Here is a 23,112-nt window from a genome sequence, read left to right on the forward strand (position 1 = left end):
CTGCATATTGATTCTTTCCTAAAACATTTGAAAATTCAATTCATTAAAATTCGCTTAGACAAAGCCTTATCAAAACTATCACCTATTAGTATGATAAAAACTTCAATTATTTCAATGATAAAATCAATATTGTAAAATCCATTACTTTTGACCTGAATACCTAACTAAAACACACAAAAACTAATAATTTTATTTTAATTAATCTTATCGATAACCCAAAGCGATTAACCGGACTCCGATAAGATACATAAATTACTATCTTACATAAAATAAACCTTATACCAAAGCAATAAAGACTGCCATTTATTGGTAAAATACCGAATAAAAATTAAACAGTTGATATCGTTTGTATTCTAGATAATATAATTCAGTCCAGGCCTAATGTTGTAGAAGAAATAGCAAAAATGATTTTTAAAACAGTAATATTAGCTGTTTTAGTAGTTTTAACTGTAGGAGAACAAGTGAAATACGATGATTATGCGTTATACAAAGTCTATGCGAATACTGAAGACCATGTCAAGTTCTTAAATGAGTTGAATGATGAAGATCTGCAAATTTGGAAGCTGCCGAGTGAGGTGGGAGATTATGCCAGTATTGTAGCTCCTCCCGAGAAAAAAGAAGATTTTATACATACGTTGAAGAAACGCAGCATTCACTCGGAGTTGATGTTGGAGAATATACAAGAGTAAGTACATATTTTCAATCTATTCTTCTATATCGCTATCTCTATAATGGCTTTTGAATTATGGCGTTTACTTACAAACGTTAAATCAAAATAGAAAAATGTATTTCATTCTCCTGGTCTTACAACATTCGGGTTTGTAATATTATGAATGTATATAGATACATTATGCAATATATTTAAACTAAGGAATACCACAGTAAATACTAAAAGAACTTTTGGTATCTAGGAAGCAAAACCTCGTCAGTTAGATTTGAATCGACGGCTATTTTGGAAAATTCTCAATATCATGGTTTAAAATATTTGTAATTTACCTTTTTCCAGAGCATTTGACGCGCAACTCTATAGCCGAAGAAAACGTGACCTTGACGATCAACTGTACTGGACCAATTACCAAGAGATTGAAGATATCTACAGATGGTTTGATTACTTGACCGCAAATTATGGAGACATTGTCACTCAAGTACATGTTGGAACTACTGCTGAAGGTGAAATTTTGATCATTAGTATCCTATATCGTCCCCGTAGAGCGAAAAATCACTAACTAACACCTAAGTGATTTTGAGATACGAGGTGTTTTATGTCTTAAATGACAAAAAAAAATATAACTTTTTTCGAAGATTAGTTATCGATGTACGAAAGGTTTATTTTTGAAGATATATTAATTAAGTATATGTTATATGTATTAAACCACGAAAATAGTATATAAATTATTAACTGTGAAGGATAATTTGTTTTACCCCAAGTTTTACCTATTTATCTGTCACTTAGTTACTTTTCACGTGTAGTTAGTTAGTTTTCGCATCAGCATTTAAATATTACACTAGTAACTAAAATCAGTTAGTTATTTTAGGAGTAAAACATATTTTACATAACTATGTCTAAATAAAATACCCAACTAAATAGACTTTGCTTATTTATTAATTTATTGCCTAATTTAAAACTAGTGTCCTATCAGTTGAAAAGTTTAAAAGTAAAACAACATTCTTAGGCAACATTTATTGAAAAAAAAACTGTCTTTAAGTATACAAAACCTAATTAAAACATAATGAACAAGAACACGTTACAAAATCATCAATAGAACAGCATTAATGATGTAGCCACATCATTTTCCTCTTCTTCCTCGAGCTAAGTGACGTCAGGCTCACATAGCCTATCCACCACATCGTTACTAACAGGTAAAGATTCATACCAAGGATAAAGTTCGCTTGGTATGACACCTTTAACACAAAGATTTAACAAATCTTTCCTTGACAGGGGTGTATTTACCCTAGGGCTAGAAGGTCTATAGCCCGGGCCGGTTTCCTCTCTTGGGTCTGCATCTTGTCGTGGTGAGGGGGCTTAGTAGAATTGAAAGGTTGGGGAAACAGTGAAATTACTGTGCGTGTCCCTCTGTTTGCAGAGGACACAGGTGCGGGACAGGTGAGCCGTCAGTGGGAGGACGGGCTCAGTAGGCACTCACACTGCCCCGAGCTGACGAAGAGCCAGGCCGCTGCCGCCCTCATCAACCGTCGGTTATCGTAAATCCGTCCATCCTTGACCGAGGGCCTTGCCTTAACCGGCTGGGTCGCGAGGAGACCACCTCTGTGAAAATCCCGAGTAACTCCAGCAGTGGCGCCCCCTTTAGGGGTCTTGCGTGGTCAGAGTTCATTCGCGCCAGAAAAACCAGACGCAAGCGGCCACTGGGGCACCTCCCGCCCTCCAGTAGTATAAGGGTCACCGGATTATGGGGCCTCTACCTCGGTGGAACGATACTTGCCACCGCACTCGCGGGAACTGTTTGGATAATATAAATTTGAAAACGAACCCAAATGATGTAATCGGGAGAGGCGAGAAGCTCAAACCCGAGGAGATCGGGGGCAAGAAGCCCAGCCGTATTGACTGCATAGCATAGTTGCGGAGGGTCGGAGCACGCCCAGTTTGCGCGACCCTCGTCGGTGAGGACGAGGTCGAAGGTCGCTCGGGAATCTGGTGTCGAATCCAACACTGGCTCCGACATGAGCGTAGTTTCGAATGCAACTCATCTATCCGAGAGTGGCCGCCTTTGGCGGAAGAGACGACTGCGCCCCGAGTCCGAGGAGTCGGAAGGGTCGGGGAAGAAAAAGAAAGCGCCGGGGAAGCAAGTGTCAGACAATGACCCTTAGGACAAATTCACCATCCAGCTGGCGGACACCATCCTCACTCACCACCAGGCAGTGGTGGAGGTGGCCGACAAATCCGATCACCTCAAGGGTGACCTTTATAAAGTCCCTCAAAGACGCTGCCAGGAACATCAAACTGGCAGTGTCGGAGTCGAGCTGGCAGTATGCCACGAAGGAGAATTTGGCGCGTCAGGCCCAGAATTATCGCTTGCAAGAGGAGGTCGATCACATGTCACAGGCAACGGCATCAACCCCCGCGCCAGAAAAACCAGGGGCAGCGTCCTCAGCTGTACCTGCTAACGCATTCGCCACGCCACCGCCACCGCACCGCAGCTCACATGTCTCCGGACCAAGGAGAAGCAGGGTAAACAGCCGCGTCTTACAGTGCAGTGGCTTCCAAACCGCCGTTCACTAAACCGACGGCTGCCAAAGAGTAGCAGTTCGTCGGGAAAAATAGCAAGGCGCCCAAGGCTACGGAAGCCGACAAAAAGGGCAAGAAAATCAAAATCAAATCATTTATTCATTTAGGTCAAATATTGACACTTATGATAGTCGTTACAATTACTGAATCTACCACTAGCTCGGAAAGGGGGTGGAGCCTTATGAGAAGAGCTAGCAAGAAACTCACGGACACTCTTTTCAATCGCCAAAAGTTTTACAATGTGGTTGATACAAAAATTGATCATGCGAGGAGCTGCCAACAATCAGCGATATAGACTAAACGTCAATTAAGGAAAATGAATATAGTTAGGTTATTTATTAGTCTCTGATCATACCGTATGTTGGGAGCACCTACTAGCATGTGATAATAAGAATATGGGCAGCAAGTGAGCACATTGGTTGTGAACAATATAAAAGAAAAAAAGTGACAGTTTTATGATGTTACATCACCTATTTGCATCATTAATTGCCCATATTTTACAATATTTAGACCTACTGCTACTGAGTTTATACAATTTATGGCAAAGTTCCCTAATTTCAAAGAATCCTAATCAAGCGAGCGACTAATCCCAATAGCTATTGTCGTTTAGATACTTATCAATTCTGTAATAAAAGAAGAAGGAAGAAGAAGGCGCCCAATCTTCGGGCTCCAGCTGCAGCTGAAGGCGGCAAAAAGCGGTGCGACATATAGAAAAGTTATTAGGGACGCAAAGGACAAAATAAACCAAGCCGACAATGAAATAGTCCGCTTCGGGGTTGCGGCTACGGGAGCTCGAATATTGAGCTCCCAGGGGTCAGGGACCGGAAAAGCGGATCCCCTGGCCTCTAAATTGAGGGAAGTTATCGGGGAGGACACCTGGTATCCAGGCCCACAAAGACCGCGGAACTGAGCATTACAGATCTGGACGACTCAGCCTGCCCAGAGGAGGTGAAGGTCGATTAAAGCCCATTTAATAAATAAAATTGATCAGGACAATGTAAAAAACTAATTTGTTAAAAATGAAAATAAAGTTTAGTTTTTTCATTCCTTGATGGGGCGGAAAGCTAGCGGAGCCCGGGCGCGCCATCTTAAAATACGCCTCTGCGAATGACTGCAATAATGCGCGGGCGCGGCGAGGGTCCTAAGGTCAAAGGGCGTAATCTCACTAAGTAGCATCGTATCACGGGACATAGTTACCAACCTTTCATCTAGTAGTGTTTTTGCTGAGTGAAAAGTAACCAAAACATTTTAATTATAATACTCTAATGTGTTATGTCATCTACAGTCAGGGAAAATATTAACCAGAACACTATAGTTAGTTGTCGTTTTTTCTTTTAAACGTCTGGTCTTAAATAATATAGGTCGAAAAATAATTAATGGTAGTTAGTTACTTTTCGCACAAAATATCACATACAATAAAATTACTAAGTCACTTTGATGAGTTTTCGCATTACTATTTTTTAAGACATGCCTATAGAGAGTAATGCGGAAAAAGTAGATAAGGAACTTTAATGCGTAAGTATCTTTTTCAACAAAGAAGAGAAAAAGTAATCAGGTGACTTAGTTACTTATAACTCAACTGTCACAAATCAAATAATGTACTTAATTAAGTCTCGCGATTTACATTTTTCTAAATAATTACGTTATGAATACGAGAGTAAGACAGAAATATGGAGAAAAAATTACTGATTTTATTGGTATTTATAAGTCGATTTTGAACATTTTGTTACTTAATGACTTTTCGTTCTACGGGGACGATATTTTCATTGAAGTTCTGTCAATAGTCAAGAAGTTATAAAAATAAAGCCAAGTGCCAGATAGTACAGGTTTAAAGAACAAGTCACTATTTGAATGTTAATACTTTAAGTCCAAATATGACGAGTGTAGAAATGTTTTCTATGATTTACACCTAAGAATTGTACCAAAGATAATCATAGACGACACATAATGTACTCATGCTAAAAATAAAAATCTTGCAATGTGCATCACATGCAATGCACTGGAAAAAAAGTAAAATGAGAGGAAAAACAATCTGGAGTAAAAAAGGAGACACATGCAATTCCCGGAAAAATAAATAACATACCAAAATATATCAGCATTAAAAATGCAGTCAGACAACTAATGCAGAAATATTATCTTTCCAGGCAGAAACATCACCGGCATCAGAATAGCCAGAGGCTCTGGTACCCGTGTCTTCGTGCTCCAAGCTGGTGAGGTAGCAGCTGATTGGTTGTCTCCAACCGTTGTGACTTACTTCGCTGACCAGCTCATCAGGAGTAACAATTCTGAAGTTAGAGCAGCCGCCGAAGAGTTTGTTTGGTACATCTTCCCTATGGTCAATATTGATGGACATCAGTTTACTTTGGATTCGGTAAGTACCGGAATAGGTTAAATGCTACTATGATAGGAAATCACAATATTAGATTAATAGATGCAGTGCAGGATAATTCTAGTCATATTAAAATTTATTGAAGTGTTCCAGTGGTAGATCCATGGGTTTGCTAAAAAAACCTTGTTCATAAAATCTTTTACCATTGTTTTATGACCTTTCGTAGTAATATCGTATTAGCGTGTCTCCAATGTTGTCTTTTTATAAGGTATTGAATATCTATTAAATTGTCATTTTCAGGTCAGGCTTTGGCTTAAGAACAGAAGACGTATTTCATCAACCGCCATCGGTGTTGATTTGACCAAAAACTGGAATTCTCATTGGGGAGGTAAGTAGTTATTTTTCCCAAAAATCTAAATTCACTACGCTTATAATTAAAAGAATTCAAAGTCTATAATTAAATAATTAAAATTATTAAAATTTAATATTTTAAATTACGTTGGCGTCTTACTAAAACGTTTGACACTCAAATTAAAAAAAAATAGAAACTAAATAAGATTTTGAATAAAAAATGTTCTGTAGAGACTTCGTTAATTTTATATTCATTAATTTTCTAAGATCTTACAAAAACCTGTAGGTTCATAATGAAACTAAAATAAAAATGTGTACACTCTTAATTCTTTAAACTGAAAAAAAACCTTAACAAATTGGATTCATTAAGACTGTACGAATTAGTGTTTGTTACTAAAATTACTATTGATTACTTTTTAAAACATCTGACTTCATTATTATGCCCTCGGATAAGGCAAAGGTGTATCAAGAAATTTCTATTTGTGACAAAACGTCGCGCTATTGAGTATATTCATACTAAAATAGAAGGCTTAATACGCTTCCAGCGACTTATTACGTGACGAACAATATTATATGCGAATAGCAAGTCAGACTGCAAACCAAGTAATATGCAAATTAACCAATAGGTAAATCTATTTCCAGCAATATAAATTATTTTTTTTACATTTTACTAGTTAGTTTTAGATCAGTATCGGGTAGCCTAAAAGTGAAATTTTATGTAGCAAATAGTAAGTGGCAACAGCATTGATACATTTTTGTAATTTTACATTATTTGAATATTTTTTTTTTAGATAATTTATTTCTTCTTTTTACATGTATTAAAAGAAAATTGAAATTTTTAATGGACACTTATTTATTTTTCTTTTTACAGTCAGCGGTGGCAGTTTCGTAGCATCAGCAAATAACTACATAGGCCTAGGACCGTTCTCTGAGCCTGAAACGAGAGCGGTGTCTGAGTACATTGTAGATAATATTGGAAGACGTCTCACTGGGTACCTGAATTTCAGGTCTTTTGGACAAAGGATCGTGATACCTTTTGCTCACACTGATAGCCCTATGTACAATTATAATGAAATGGTAAGTATTTTAAAACTTAAAATTACGGTACATTTTTTTTTGCTACTGGATTCGGTTTCGAGTAATCGCCGATTCAAATTGCCAAGCCAGCGGTCGCTTTTAAAATGTTTGAAATATAATTTTCAGTTTATTCAGTTAAAGCCTTTCTAATAGAAGATAAAGTGTGTACTTCTTTTTTATTATGCTCTCTATTAACTTACGAACCACACAATATTTTTCCAGGTTACAATTGCAAGGAGAGCAATGGGATCTTTAGCTGTTCGTTACAATACTCAATATCTAGTCGGCAACTCACGATCTGTACATGGTAAGTTTCAAATACTTTACTCTATATTGACACTAATTATGTTTAGTTTCAAAGCAATGTTTGACAAGTACTGGCGCCGGGAATTGAACTTAGCGTTGTTATAATCATTTATGGGTACCTACTCGGTTATTCATCTAACGACTAATAATTAATCTGTAGTTGCAAACCCATTTTTATGGCTGGCTATTTACTACTAGTGATTAGTGGCTTCTCTTAAAACATTATAACATTATATTTTTTCTAAAGTATGATGTTCAAAATATGTATAATATGTATTTTCCTTGCAGACGGTGCAACTGGCGCTGTTATTGACTGGGTAAAACACCGTTTTAACCCTCCGATTGCTGCCACCTATCTTCTGAGAGACACTGGAGCTTGGGGTTACACTCTACCTGTGGTCCAGATCACTCCTACTTGTGAAGAAACCTTCGATTCTCTCCTAGCTATTATTAGAGAAGCAAGATTTATTAACGCTATATAAATATCTGTTATATTTGGAATAAAATATGTATTTTTAATATATAATTATTACTTTTCATTCTTGTCTTTATTTAAGAGAAACTAAGCGTTATAAATTAAGTCCTATAAAATAGTTCTTTTCTACGTTTGGCCATTTTAACTGAAACTTAAAGCTCAACCCCTTCCTCATTCTAGAAGGAGATTTCTGCAGTGGGACACTAAAGAGTTCATACGAAAGTGTGAATTATAGAATATTACACAAATACATTACTGGATCGAAATCATGACCCATTTACAACTGAATAATCAGAACAAAATACATTAAACACTGAAATAAATTAATATTACAGAATCTATTTCAATTAATTTCGCAACAAACAATATTTACTGTCGTTTACACGTTCACAAAACGGTTCTAATAAACATAATATTATCACAGTAGTATATTATTTTGATAGTAATGTACCAATGAATTTAATTTTGTCAAAATGTATGTATTACTAGCTGACCCGCGCAACTTCGCTTGCGTCACATAAAATAGGATGGGTCAAAATTTTCCCCGTTTTTGTAACATTTTTTACTGGTACTCTGCTCCTATTGGTTGTAGCATGATGATAGACAGCCTATAGCCTTTCTCGATAAATGGGCTATCTAACACTGAAATAATTTTTCAAATCGGACCAGTAGTTCCTGAGATTAGTGCGTTCTAACAAACAAACAAACTCTTCAGCTTTATAATATTAGTATAGATGTACCAGTGCAGATTAATAAACTGAAACGATTAGTGCACAAACTGGTATTTCCCTATACTGGTATTATATACCTATTATTATTATTCAAGATAATCTAGTTCACTACAAAAAAGTCAAAAGCCGATAGCTAATTATAAATATTTTGTTATGGTTGTTACGCAAATTTGATTTACACGTGTGCTCAAAAATATACCAAATTTAGGTTTACTAATTCTGCGACTCTTTCCGCGTTGTTATATGTTATTCTGATAGATTAATTACAAGACTTTCAAGTTTCATCTAAATCCAAAAAAAATGTAACAAACATCCATCCAATCATTCAAACTCTCTCATTTATAATATTAGTACAATTATACTCAGAAAATAATATTTCAAAAAACGAATAAAATGAAATAAAGTAATAAATTCATTTCTATTAGTAGTTTCACCAATTGCGACACATGAACTAATATTTGACTTGTTTATATAACCCAGTATCGGACTATCAATATTGCTTCAAAGTCTTGTGAAATATGATAAACAAAATGGCGGCAATAAAAATGTCGATCTCGTTGTAAAGATAGAAAATGATAAGTTTTATAGTTCATAACTTAAAGGAGTTTATTCATTTTCATAAAGTTGAGAATATAAAACAATGGTAGTAGGTATTAAGGAAGTCTTAAGCACTTTCACGATCTACGATAAAGTAGGATGGACTATACGGTAGATAAGGAAATATAGAAATATAAATAGGAAATATAGATCTAAGTTTGTATGAAAATTTACTCAACACACAAACGTTACGGATTTTTTTTTTTGGAAAACCGAAAGTACCCAGAACTTACCTAATATATAATTATTTTTCCTCGAACTACTCATGAAAAATATAAGATTCCTAGGTCATTTCATTAACTACTTTTCATTTATCACCCAGTAACAAGAGTAGATAATAATTTGCAATTTATTCTATCTGAGTAAATGTGTAGTTTCACGAAGTAAAGATAATGAACAAAGAAATAAAAATGTTCGTGAAGTTACTCCCCCACCACAATTAATTTAAGAAACAATATTACAATAGAAAATTTGCCTACAGTTATAACCAAATAAACGAAATAATAAGAGTTAAATAATAAGCCATAATATTCAAATTCAGTCGTTTATAATATTATGTAGCACAATAAACTTTTACAGCTGTTATATTACTTTACAATGTTCCAAGGTTTATTGTTCTAGCCCATACCTACGAGTTTATTTCACTGTAGATTACCTAGCCGACAGTTGAAGATGTTGGTCAAGTCATTATCTATTCTATTTTTTATCATTTCTGTGTCGAGTGAAAAATTTCGCTTCGACAATTACACTTTGTACAAAGTAATACCTAAAAATGTAGAAGAAATACAGGTTTTACAAAATCTACAAAATAGTGTGCCTGAGTTCGATTTCTGGGATGATGTTACTCCTGTATCTGAATATGTTAATGTGTTGTCGAAGCCTGAATTGAAAGGAGATTTGGAAAGCTTTCTGAGTGGCGCTGGAATTGATTTTGTTGTTACATTGGAGAATATTCAGGAGTAAGTGCTTTATAAATTACTTATACAAAAAATATTTTTGTTTCTTTACCATCACTAGAAGAACTTAAAATTGTATTATGTTTAAGTATTTCTCAATATTGCGCAAGAGTATCGTAATAGGACTAAATTATTTTTTTAAACAATTTATTGTTATGTTTCAATATTAAAGTACTAGGACTAAATATTATTAAAATTAGGCCTCTTTACAAAGCATTTTCCAAATTATAGCGTTTTATCTATCTTTATACTATCACAGGTTCGATTCTGTACTCGAAGTTACCGAAATGCTCTTGGCGTTTTGCGTTTTGTATATTCCTTGTGTAACTTTTTGTGATTCTCTATTATAAGGCACCAACAATAAAAACGACGAATTGAGAGTGTACATCTCTGTTTCTCATCTTTGTACATTCTTACTCATATAAATATTTAAAAAAAAATGTTTGCTCAATGTAGTGTAATTGACAAAGAAACAAAGAAGCACTATACAAGAAGCGACATCCGAAGCATGACCTGGGAGTCTTACTACACGCTAGAAGAAATATACGCATGGCTCGATGACTTAGTAGCGGCAAACCCTGGCGTAGCTTCCATCATAATAGGAGGAAAGTCTCACGAAGGCCGAGACATAAAAGGGATCAAAATCTCCCATGGAACTGGTAAAAGAGTCGTGTTTATAGAAAGTGGTATCCATGCAAGAGAATGGATAGCACCAGCTACTACCAATTACATTATCAATCAGCTTTTGAGTAGCACTGATGAAGAAATTAAAACTATTGCACATGATTATGATTGGTATATCTTTCCTGTTACGAATCCTGATGGATATGTTTGGAGTCATGTTGGGGTAAGAAACTTTGTCATTATTTTATTAGAATAAGAGTATTATACTAAGAATTTCTTAAAGTCTTTCATATAAATGCCTTCAGATATAATCAGTAGGAATCACACAAGGTTGTGTTCTATGTCCCCCACTTCGTAGTATCTGTATTTTATATGGTCTTTCAGTTTGCCGGGATGTCATAATAAATAGTTTGTTTTATATGTTACAGTTCAGACTATGGCGTAAAAATAGGTCACCTTATGGCAGTGAGTTTGGAGTCGACTTGAACAGAAACTGGAATGATAACTGGCTAAGTAATTTATAATTTTACTTTTTCATCTGAAGCCATATTTATTTAGGCCTACTCCATTTGGCTAAAAATTATTATAAATTACACTATGTAATCTGTGCAATCTTATCTGAACTTTGAAATTATTATTCCAAAATTCAAAATCACAAAACTTGGTAGTTTATCCACCGGGATGTAATGATGCCATATTGTTACCGCTAATAAAACGCTTTTTTATGGCATGACAATTTACACAATTCTATTTTTCTGTCTCTGATGTCATTTACAGCCTCAAAATATTTTTAATCATTATTTTCTCTTTTTTTTTCGTTTGACCAGAGGAAAGTGTAAGCATCGACCCAACATCCAACGTCTTTGCCGGTCTAGGACCCTTCTCCGAAATTGAAACCAGAACTTTATCGACCTATATCATGGATATGGCTGATAGAATTGACTTGTATCTTTCCTTCCATTCCTCTGGACAAATTCTTCTGCTACCTTATGGCAATACTACAGAACCTTTGGCAAACTACCACGATGCTGTGAGTACTTTTTTTTCTATAGTTTTAGTTTTGTCAAGAAAAATAAATTAATGTTGGAATTACGTCATGGGTTTTTTGTTTTAGATGCAAATCGGAAGACGTGCCATGGGTGCTCTGTCAGTAAGATATGGAACTCAATATACGACTGGAAATATTGCTGAAGCTATTTGTAAGTATTATGTTTAATTTCATTTTCTATCAGAGCTTTTCATTTTGGTTTGGTTGAACATTTATTAAGTGGCAGTGGTCGTGTACCAACAAATGATTAGATTAACTTTTATAATATAAAATTAGCAGTATACTCGATTGTTTATATGGATATAGTTTTAAAAAAAGGGGTAAAATATTCATCGTCAGTTCTATAAAATTTCTAACCATAACTTTACTCATCACAGATTTTGCCACGGGAACTAGTGTGGACTGGGTAAAAGAACGTCTACATGTCCCACTCGTCTACTGCTACGAGCTCCGTGACCGCGGCACCTACGGCCATCTGCTACCTCCAGAACAAATCCTTCCTACAAGCGAAGAAGTCATGGATTCCATAGTAGAAATGATTATCCAAGCAAAAAGATTCGGCTACATGAATTACAACAGCGCAAGTACCATAACAGTATCAATGACTTTGATATTCGCAATGATGACGAAATTGATTTTGTAAATGAAGATAAATAGTCAGATTATGAATATATTTTGTTTGATTGAATACCGTAATTGATTGAAATCAAGGCGATCTAGATTAATGATGATTAGCGGTAATTATAATGATTTTAATGACAGTATGACATAGAATAATACACCAGAATGTATTTCGTTATACGAACTAAAATTCTTCATTCTCACACTTAATATTGTTATGTGTTTCCATGACATTCTTTTTTAATCGATAATTTTGCAGCTTTCTGTCATATTTCACTGCCGAGCGATAAAAAATCATTAAATAGTCATATCGGAAACGCTGGTTGCCCGTGAGAAGAATCTGTCACGAAATTCTTATAATTTTATATTGATGATTTACTGTGTGCAGTGCAGTTAAAAAGACAGCAAAAAATCAGTACAATCCTCTAAATATATTTCAAACAAATATAATTTTGTTAAATATTCTTATTTATAATTACTGTCAAAGTTCAAAAATTATGCCGACGTTAAACCACAAGGAAATGCAGCTTGCGTTTATGATACTAACTTTATTATACTGCATTTTATAGCCTTCTGGTAGCGAATAGGTCACGAGGGTTGTAAATAACTCAAAATGCGAAATTGCCTATCAAAATGTGAAATTGGCAGTAACTGTTAAGTTCTGTTTGGAGTACACGTATTTGCAGTGAGACTTATGCATGAACTTAATTTTGAACGAAATTTTAGTAGTGGTGTAGCAGAATTTATTTAAAAGTATATTCATGTCTTTATATATATATAATTCTTCTGTAAGTGTGTATGTCACTGAACTTCTCTTAAACAACTGGACCGATTTTGATGAAGTTTTTTGTGTGTGTTCAAGGGGATCTGGGAATGGTTTAGATTCACAATTTTATCCGCTGGACAATGTTTTTTTTATTTATTTTTAATTAATTTTTAATTTATTAGACAGGACAACGTCTGTCGGGTCCGCTAGTATTATATTAATTTTTGAATAATAGTCCTAGTGTTATTGATTTGACTTAGTAAAATTTGCTGATCCATATTTTTCTACAGATGGTATAATTACGATTGTTTATATCGGCTTATGTGTTTAGGTTATTTACTATAAATCTACTAATTAACAATCAATTACGTATTACACCGGTTTTCCTTAAAATATATCTCAATAAAGATATACAGATAGCATTTACAGCTCCGATAAACGGTCTCGACTATTTCCTATCGCAGGATTAATTTATTTTCAAACAAATACGTTCATCAAGTACATTTTTATTTATTTCGTAACTTGACTCTGATCTTAATACTTCTAAATTATAACATTCAACAACAAAAATGTTAAAATATTTATTATTAGGTTTAATTTTGGTCTTACCAAATGTGTTGTGTGAAAAATTCCGGTTTGATAACTACACGTTGTATAAGATAGTACCGAAAAATGTTGATCAAATAAATCTTCTTCAAAAACTTCAAGAAAATGACTTCAGATTTGACTTTTGGACTGATCCAGTGCCGTCTACTTCTTTTGTGAATATTTTATCTAGTCCCGGAAACAAAGGCGATCTAGAAAACTTTATGAAGAATAATAATTTGGATTATGAAGTCACGATGCCAAATATTCAAGAGTAAGTATACAAAACAAGGAATATTAATTGAAGGATGTTTTACCTAAACGATAAAAATATAAATTTTACTAAACTAATTTTATAATTTGATACAGATTCCATTAAAATTCTCAATGACAATAACCCAATCTTATTATATTTCAGAGTTATAGACAAAGAAGTAGTAGGCGCTTATTCACGAAACAATATTAACAGCATGCAATGGGACAGATATTACCAGCTTGACGGCATCAACGCATGGCTTGATGATGTAGTAGCCTCCTATCCAAATGTAGCTACCCTCATAATCGGTGGTACCACAATTGAAGGTCGAGATATTAGAGGTATTAAAATATCCCACGGAGCAGGCAGAAGGGCTATATTTATTGAGGGAGGAATACATTCAAGGGAATTCATTTCACCGGCTACAGTAAACTTCATTATTAAGGAACTTTTGACTAGTGATGATGACGAAACGAAGGCGGCTGCGCGTGATTTTGATTGGTATATCTTCCCTGTTACCAATCCTGATGGATATATTTGGGCGCATGAGCATGTAAGTACTGCCGTTATTAGTATTAATATCACTGCCGTTTGCAATTTACAGTACCAAAAAAGAAAAAACATTTCTAAAGACATGTCCAAAATTATTTACTTATTTATTTGTCCAAATGTGGATAGAACTTTTGTAAACTGCAGTTTCTGCTTTGAATTACTTAATGTGCCTTCCACGACGTTTAGTTTTACAGACAGATATCATTATGAAGTATTCAATTCCTAACCTTCGCCAATGTATATTGACATATTAATTGTTTACTTTCAGTTTAGATTATGGCGCAAAAACAGACGTCCCATTGGTGAACATGTTGGAGTTGATTTAAACAGAAACTGGAATAATAATTGGCTTAGTAAGTACTTACTCTTAATTTCATATTATTATGTTTGGTATCTTAATCCATAAAATTTTAGTTCAAGTCTTTTTTGAACATTTTTGATACTCTAAAATACCACCCTTCTTTAAAACTTGCTATTGTACACCTATCTCCGTGGTCTTTGGTCTCCCTCTTTTTCCAGTTATTAATATTTCACCAATCAACTGTTTACCAACATTTTTTGTTCATCAATTTTATTTATTCATTTTTCAAATAAATAACTCTACGTATTTTCTTCATCAGTGGTTGGAGCCAGTACAGACCCAGCATCAGACCACTACGCAGGTACCGGACCCTTCTCTGAGCCAGAAACCAGAACTCTATCTGCTTACATAGAAGCCTTAAAAGACAAAATGGATCTGTACATCTCTTTCCATTCCTACAGAGAACTCTTGATGATACCTTTTGGCAATTCAACGCAGAATTACGCAAATTATGATGACGCGGTAAGAATGACATGATTATTGTTATTTACGGAATATTTCAAAAGAGATATTAATCTTACTGATAATTTTCAAAAGTGCATGACAAATATGTTGAATAACAATGACCCATTAAACAAATATAGTAAGTAGTAAGGTAAAAAATATGTGGGATGTAAAGTTAATTTAGCTTAAACAATTACTATTTTATATTGTAAATATATTGTATAATTGTAAATATTTTGTTTTTTTAAATTATTTCTAGTTTAGTTTAGTTTTTAAAAGTTACTTATAGTTAAGTTTTATTGTAATAAATTTCATTACTAAATGGTATCTATAACTGACTTTTTTATTTCTGTTTGGCAATCAAATGCTATTTTAAAGCAAAAAAGAATCCTATAGTTAAATCAATTAGGATCCTTTTAATCAAGTGGGATCTCTTTCGGTTACTTTTTCCAACCGGATAATAATAAAGAAATAGCGCCTGAATTTACACTTCCTTAATAAGGCCCTTAAAAGAAATGTAGTACTTAAGTCATGCAATAAAATATCTTGTATGCTCTTATTTCAGTTAAAAATTGGCAGACGTGCTATGGGCGCTCTTTCAGTGAGATTTGGAACGCAATACATCACAGGAAATATTGCCGAAGTTATCTGTAAGTAAATGTACTGGAAGGACATTTATTACGTGACAATTACTTAAGTTCCAGTCCAGTGTCATCAATAGACTTAATCACATTCGATTCACTATTTACTCTAAGTTTTACTTCATTTCTATATATTTTATAATGAATTAAATAAAAGCTAGTGTCTTCTTCTTGAGATGGACGGAAACACGGAGTTTACTACGTTAGGTGATTGGAACCAGATAGCATAAAAAAGTGTACCTAATACACTCATAATACCTACAAAGACATCAAACACAATACATGTACAAGAATGACAAAATGCCTTTAAGTGCAAGACAAAAAACCTGGACCCTTGCCTTTAAGTAAGACTGGGCCCTTGCCCAGTCTTACTTAAAGGCAAGGGTCTCAATGTAACAAAAGAACAAACTTCTAACAATGTGTGTATTTGCGAAGCAAAAACTGACTAAGTTCAAAACCATGGATCAAATAAAAAAAATAAAAAAATATGTGTATATAGCCTTTAAAATAATTGTATGATTTCAGATGAAGCATCGGGCAGCAGCGTAGACTGGGTGAAAGAAGAACTCAAAACTCCTCTAGTATACGCCTACGAGCTTAGAGATAAAGGGCACTATGCCTTCCTGCTCCCGCCTGAACAGATCTTACCGAACAACCTAGAAGTCATGGACTCTTTGATAGAAATGATATTCCAAGCGAAGAGATTTGGATATATGAATAATGCTTATGGTATTCAAAGTTCAGTGGTTTTGTTGATTGTTGCAGCGGTGGTGAACAGATTTTTCTAAAAGATTTGACTGACAATGGTTTTATAATTAAATTATTTGATGTTTTTTTAGTTGTCTTATTCAATTCCTGTCATCATTTTTAGTTCTTGTTATTATATGTGGAAGTAATCTTAAAACATATTCGAAACGTTTTTAAAACTTAACTATTGGACCAATTGAGCTGGAATTAAATTGTGGTTAAAAAATAAACAAGTCAAAACAAAATCTAGAAAGTCTATGTTGTTGAAGTAAACAACATATAACGTTAAAACAAAATTTTAGATAGAATAGCCTATTTTAGAAATCCTAATAAACAGAAAGTTGTAGATTTACTCAGATTTATGTACACAATTCCAGGAAATAAACAGGTCAATTTCAATCAAAAGCCAGTTTTCAGAATAATTTATAATTCATTGGAAATGGTTAATCATTTTCCCAGTAATTTAAACAGTAAATGGCTACCGGTACATACGATTCTAGGTAATATTTATGCGTGTCTGTTAATCGCGATATAACGACAATTAGCTGCAAATCTTAAATATGATAAACCTGCACCTACTCTGCTCTTAACTACGGCAAATATAGTTAGTTTATAAAACAATATTTGGCTAAAATTTTCTATGACTAGAAAATTTGTCCCACTGGGCAAGAGTCTCCTCCTGAAATGAGGGAGGTCTTGGGTCCAGCACGGTGGCCAATAACGAGCTGAAGACTTAACAGCCTTCAAGAACTGCTCCCACATAAGTTTGTTATTTTTTTGGGATAACAATCAAAAAATAAACAAACTAATCATAAATCAGAGTAAATTTTAAGATAAACTCCTATTATGAAGCAATGAAGTGACAGGACTTTATATCTTTACATAATTATATCTAGTAACTAGCTGACCCGCGCAACTTCGCTTGCGTAACATAAGAGAGAATGGGTCAAAATTTTCCCCGTTTTTGTAACATTTTTTGCTGCTACTCTGCTTCTTTTAGTCGTAGCGTGATGATATATAGCCTATAGCCTTCCTCGACAAATGGACTATCTAACACTGAAAGAATTTTTCAAATCGGACCAGTAGTTCCTGAGATTAGCGCGTTCAAACAAACAAACAAACAAACAAACAAACAAACTCTTCAGCTTTATAATATTAGTATAGATATCAACCTAACATACGCACCACTAACCACCTAGCCGTTTATCCATATTATCATGACAGCAAGATATATTAATACCGTAGATAATTCAATAATCAATAATAATTGCATTATACTATCTGCCCTTCGTAATCTAAATAACATTTTTTTACGATAACCAGTTCAAACAATTTACGATCACATGGATTAGTACATATTTATTTTACTATAGATCCGTCAACATCAGAAATAACATTTTTATTTAGTGCTTTGACCTTAAAAGATACGTTACATACCAAATAAATAATGTATAAATATTTATTATTAGGTTTAATTTTAGTCTTACCAAATGTGTGGTGTGAAAAGTTTAGATTTGACAACTACACGTTGTATAAAATAATTCCGAAAAGTTTGGAGCAGATTAAATTGCTTCAAAATCTTCAAGATGACGTCAGATATGACTTCTGGAGTGATCCGGTACCATCAGCTCCATTTGTTAGTATTCTATCAAGTCCTGGCAACAAAGGTGACCTTGAAAATTTTATGAGAAGTAATAACATGGATTTTGAAGTGCCTATGTCTAATATTCAAGAGTAAGTACACAATTTTATTCAATTTATCACAACCCCTAAAGAAACTAAGTAAATTCCTTTATTAAATACTTTTTCATTCCTGTTTTACATTATTATTTGAGCCAAATATAAACCTCACTGTGCTATTTAACTCAATCTCTTATTAATGTGAGAGTATTTCTATTTATCAGTCTTGTTACTAAACTCTGGGCCATTATTTAAGATATTCCAGACGAAAAAACTGAATATCCCATTTTAAAGATTACATTATCTCAAAAAAATATATATTTACAAAAAAATATGTTTTCAGGGCTATAGACAAAGAAGTAGTAGGAACATACACAAGAAGCAACGTAAACAGTATGCTATGGGACAGATATTACGAACTAGATGCCATCAACGCATGGATCGATGATTTAGTAGCAGCCTACCCAAATATAGTCGCCAAAATCATCGGTGGTGCGACTTTCGAAGGCCGAGAAATCGTAGGACTTAAAATATCTCATGGTGAAGGAAGAAAAGTGATATTTTTGGAAGGAGGTATCCACTCAAGGGAATGGATATCACCAGCTACAGTGAACTTTATCACGAAAGAACTGTTGACTAGTGATGATGAAGAAACGAAAGCAGCAGCAAGAGATTATGACTGGTATATCTTCCCAGTAACCAACCCTGATGGATATATTTGGACTCATACAAATGTAATATTTCATACTATACCTACAATATATTGCCTAGCGTTTTCAAAATATTTAACGAGTTAATTTATATTTTTCAGTTCAGAATGTGGCGTAAGAACAGACGTCCTATTGGACAACACTTTGGCGTTGATTTGAATAGAAACTGGAATAACAACTGGTTATGTAAGTTTAAAATTTAATTTTTTTCGGCCTAATTTTGAGCATACTCTAATAGAAATTAGAATAACCTAAAGTACTTTCCTGAATTTACGAATCTAATCTGAAACCTCGATATCAGCAGTCACTACTCCAGCTTAGAAAAACAAAAGAAGAATAAGAAAATCTTTTGAGCTTTTTTACCTACGCTTTGAAAATAATTTAGGTTTTATACTCATAATATTATTTTGTGTCTTCGACAGTACATGGATCCAGTACCAACCCAGCTTTGGATACCTACGCTGGTCTAGGACCATTCTCAGAACCAGAAACAAGGACTCTATCTGCTTACATCTCGTCTATCAGCGATAGAATAGACTTGTATCTTTCTTTCCACTCGTTCAGTGAGCTCTTGTTGTTGCCTTTCGGAAACACGACTGAACCTTTAGCTAATTATCATGATGCGGTAAGTTAAATTCGAATATTTTTGTTATTGTAGGTTTCAATACAGAAAATATACCAATAATTTAGAGGAATGAGTTATTTGTGATGTTGAAAACATCTTGGTCAACAAGTGAAGATAAATGTTGCTATTGGTTGAAACAGTTTTTTAAGGTATTAATATAAGGTATAATAATACATAGTCTCTAACAGAAATTGAATCACGTGAAGATTCAACGCTAACTCCCCTTTTTCACAAGAGGTGACCCATGCCCAGCAGTAGGATAGTACTGAGTTTAATTTAATAAGTCATTAGTTATAAAGAAGAATGATCAGTTTACGTCTAATCATAATACTGGCAAGAGTCTAAAATATTTAAATTGGGTTATGAATTTATACAAAGAAAAAATCTTCTAGGAATACAGAATAGGTAAATAAAGTTCCTAGTTCGCAAACAAAATCTTTAGTACACTATACCGAATCGTAAAGAATATTCGCAAAAGTTTTTACCTCTATATCCTATTTCAAGGTAAATCCTTTCCTTTCATGTTGACGATTGAGATCTTTTCACTATGAGCGGGAAAGCCGAGTCAATGCCAAATCTTTTTCATATTACATGCATCAACGTCTTGCGAAACCTCCATAATATCTGCTTTGCTTTGTAAGCGTTGATTTTGGGTTTCTATACAAATAAAATATTTATTTCGTTTGCTTTTCTTTATTTTAGTTTTTGGTTTGGCGATACTTATAATATCGAGACAATACGACATTTTTATCAGCAAATAGATCAACCAAAGGCTCCAAAGATCATAGCCAGTTATAAGCTCATAGCCTTAATCAACGGTCGGTAAACGATCTCTGTGTAAAGCAACCCTTGGCGCGGTCATTTTATAGATGGGTGACCGCATAGTGATATTAGAGCTGAGCTTTTCCGTGCTTCAGAATGCACGTTAGAAGTTGGTTCCGGCTGTTGTCTAAGACGACAACAGCCATGTTAAAGATGTTTCGGGTGGCTTTCACAAATTCGGCACTAGGTTGCTAGGACACCTACATACGATGAAATAAAAATTTGGTCTCAATGCTCCCAATATCAAAATGCTGGATAATAATTATTTTACATTTACATATTTTTTTCACTTTCAGATGAAAATAGGCCGTCGTGCTATGGGCGCTCTTTCAGTTAGATACGGAACTCAGTACGTCACAGGCAATATTGCCGAAGCTATCTGTAAGTAATACTTTGTGCGAGGTTTCAATATCATATGCGAGAATCCTATTCAAATCTAGACTTTGCTTATGTGCGATTGTATTGAATTTGGTTGGTGGCAGCTTGTTTTTGTGCTACAATATTTTTATTTGTTTTGGATTTTATTTCATTTACTTACATGATGATCTAGTGACTGAGTTGTTATTGCTGTGGCGCGATTCTCTACAGTCGATTCTGTCAACTGCCAAAATAGTTCCTGCGACGACCGTCAGAGGCGTTGATAATATTTTCATATAAAATTTCGAGAAATTTTGTATGAAAATCTCATCAGCGCCTCTGACGGGTGTCGTAGGAAATATCTTGGCAGTACATTCTAAATGTCAAAATTTCGACTGCTAGCCGGTTGTCGGTAGTCGATAGTGGTAGGGAATCGAAGTACTGATCACGAGATGAAATCGTCTGTATTAGCTCTATTCCATATTATTGTCATATTTCAATAATAGTTTGGAGTTGAGCAAAATTCCCCAAAAATTAACCAGACCAAACATAATTTTATTCATTCTATATCATACTTTCATAAAAATCCTAAATAACACGTTATTTTAATAAGTTATCTCTCAATATAATGTATAACCAATCACAAATCGCAAAATAAACCAGTTTAAAGGTAATCAAAGTGCACTAATTCACGCCTAATTTAACAAAGTCCAATGCAACGTCAGGTTATATTAATTAAATTTTCATAAGGCTCTACCCCCTTTCCGAGCTAGTGGTAGATTCAGTAATTGTAGCGACTATCATAAGTGTCAATATTTGACCTAAGTGAATAAATGATTTGATTTTGATTTTGATTTAAAGCCAACTTGTTCCAGACCAAGCCACAGGTGGAAGCGTGGACTGGGTAAAGGAATCTCTCCAAGTTCCTTTAGTATACTGCTATGAACTCCGTGATAAGGGTACCTATGGCTTCCTGCTGCCGCCAGAACAGATCTTACCGAACAACTTAGAAGTCATGGACTCAATTCTCGAGATCATCTTTCAAGCTAAACGATTTGGGTATATGAAAACGAGTAGCGCTTTTAGTGTACAGAGTTCTGTAGTACTGATTGTTATGGCTGTGTTGGCACGATTTTTGTAGAATTGATTTTGTTGTAATGTTGATGGTAATAATTTATTTTTGAATTTATTCGTTGTTTTATTTCTTGTTTGTGTTAGTATTCCTCATACCTTGTCTTTCAATTTGATTGTTTTCGTAGTACAACCGTGAAGTACAAACAACAGATAGATAATTTATGTTATATGAATATCACAATAATAAGACGAGATAATCAAGTTTTTCGCAACTTGTCATCAGCGATGATAACTGTACATACATATTATTATGTACATACATACCTATTATTATTTAAAATCTCGTCTTTTTCCCATACGAGTAGACAGAGACCAGACAATGCTATTTGATACGACCCGTTCAATCTTTCCTAGCTTCATTCAGATCCATACATCTTGACATACAGGAAAGATAAATAGTTAAAACTAGGTTATAATCTAGGTTAGTATTTAGTGCTTATAGGTAATTGCAACCGGCTATAAAAGGCACGTGCTGTATATTCATATGTTATATTTATCTTTAACATTGCGGGTATCTTTAGATAAACGTCTCTACACGTTTTACCCATAATCCTATTAATTATGTTATAAGTAGATTTAGTTATCTAAATGATTGGCTACCTACTACCGATAGCGGATATAAAAGATTATAAGATTTTGTTTATTGTAAAAACTTCAGAATGATTTACTATGCAATAAAGCATTAAGAATCGGTCCGCTTAGAAGTGACTAGCCTTTTGTAGGTAACTAGTTTAACATACGTGTAGAACAAATTGAATAGGTATGAAGATGAGTATAACAAGTGCTTGAACTGAAGAGAAATAAAAATGTAGTGAATTAAAGTCAGTAGGGGAAATAAAAATATTGCTTTCTTTGTTAAAATGTAAATAATTGGTTAGTTTGATAAGCGTCCTTCACCGAGTTTCAAAAGACTTTTATTAGGTGACTAAACAAAACTTAAAAAAAAAAAGAAAATATGCTTGGTGGGAGAATAAACGAAACTTTACTAAACTTTTAAACTCTCGCGTTGCATGTTTAATGTATAATAGAATACGGGAATTAACATTCGTCCGCCTCATATACACGAAGTCCTG

General features: G+C 34.1%; 3 protein-coding genes across 3 annotated transcripts; all 3 read left to right on the plus strand.

Moving 5' to 3' along the window:
• The first annotated feature begins 363 nt into the window (after positions 1-363).
• LOC142980980 (zinc carboxypeptidase-like) lies at positions 364-7,846 on the plus strand. The gene is made up of 7 exons (XM_076126624.1): positions 364-685; positions 1,007-1,170; positions 5,389-5,615; positions 5,874-5,961; positions 6,796-7,001; positions 7,224-7,308; positions 7,596-7,846. The coding sequence occupies exons 1-7, from the start codon at positions 405-407 to the stop codon at positions 7,787-7,789; spliced, it is 1,245 nt and encodes a 414-aa protein (XP_075982739.1). The 5' UTR covers positions 364-404; the 3' UTR covers positions 7,790-7,846.
• A 1,898-nt stretch (positions 7,847-9,744) lies between these two features.
• LOC142980979 (zinc carboxypeptidase-like) lies at positions 9,745-12,421 on the plus strand. Its single transcript, XM_076126623.1, has 6 exons — positions 9,745-10,069; positions 10,523-10,913; positions 11,119-11,203; positions 11,518-11,720; positions 11,805-11,889; positions 12,116-12,421. Exons 1-6 carry the CDS (start codon positions 9,783-9,785, stop codon positions 12,379-12,381), a joined length of 1,317 nt encoding a protein of 438 aa, XP_075982738.1. The 5' UTR covers positions 9,745-9,782; the 3' UTR covers positions 12,382-12,421.
• Positions 12,422-13,558: 1,137 nt separating this feature from the next.
• LOC142980981 (zinc carboxypeptidase A 1-like) lies at positions 13,559-22,088 on the plus strand. Its single transcript, XM_076126626.1, has 12 exons — positions 13,559-13,984; positions 14,129-14,519; positions 14,787-14,871; positions 15,139-15,341; positions 15,889-15,973; positions 16,490-16,702; positions 18,298-18,445; positions 18,735-19,125; positions 19,203-19,287; positions 19,524-19,726; positions 20,845-20,929; positions 21,781-22,088. Exons 1-12 carry the CDS (start codon positions 13,695-13,697, stop codon positions 22,044-22,046), a joined length of 2,445 nt encoding a protein of 814 aa, XP_075982741.1. The 5' UTR covers positions 13,559-13,694; the 3' UTR covers positions 22,047-22,088.
• The last annotated feature ends 1,024 nt before the right edge of the window (positions 22,089-23,112 follow it).

The sequence above is a fragment of the Anticarsia gemmatalis genome, chromosome 19 (genome assembly GCF_050436995.1).
Source record: "Anticarsia gemmatalis isolate Benzon Research Colony breed Stoneville strain chromosome 19, ilAntGemm2 primary, whole genome shotgun sequence".
Lineage (NCBI taxonomy): Eukaryota > Metazoa > Arthropoda > Insecta > Lepidoptera > Erebidae > Anticarsia > Anticarsia gemmatalis.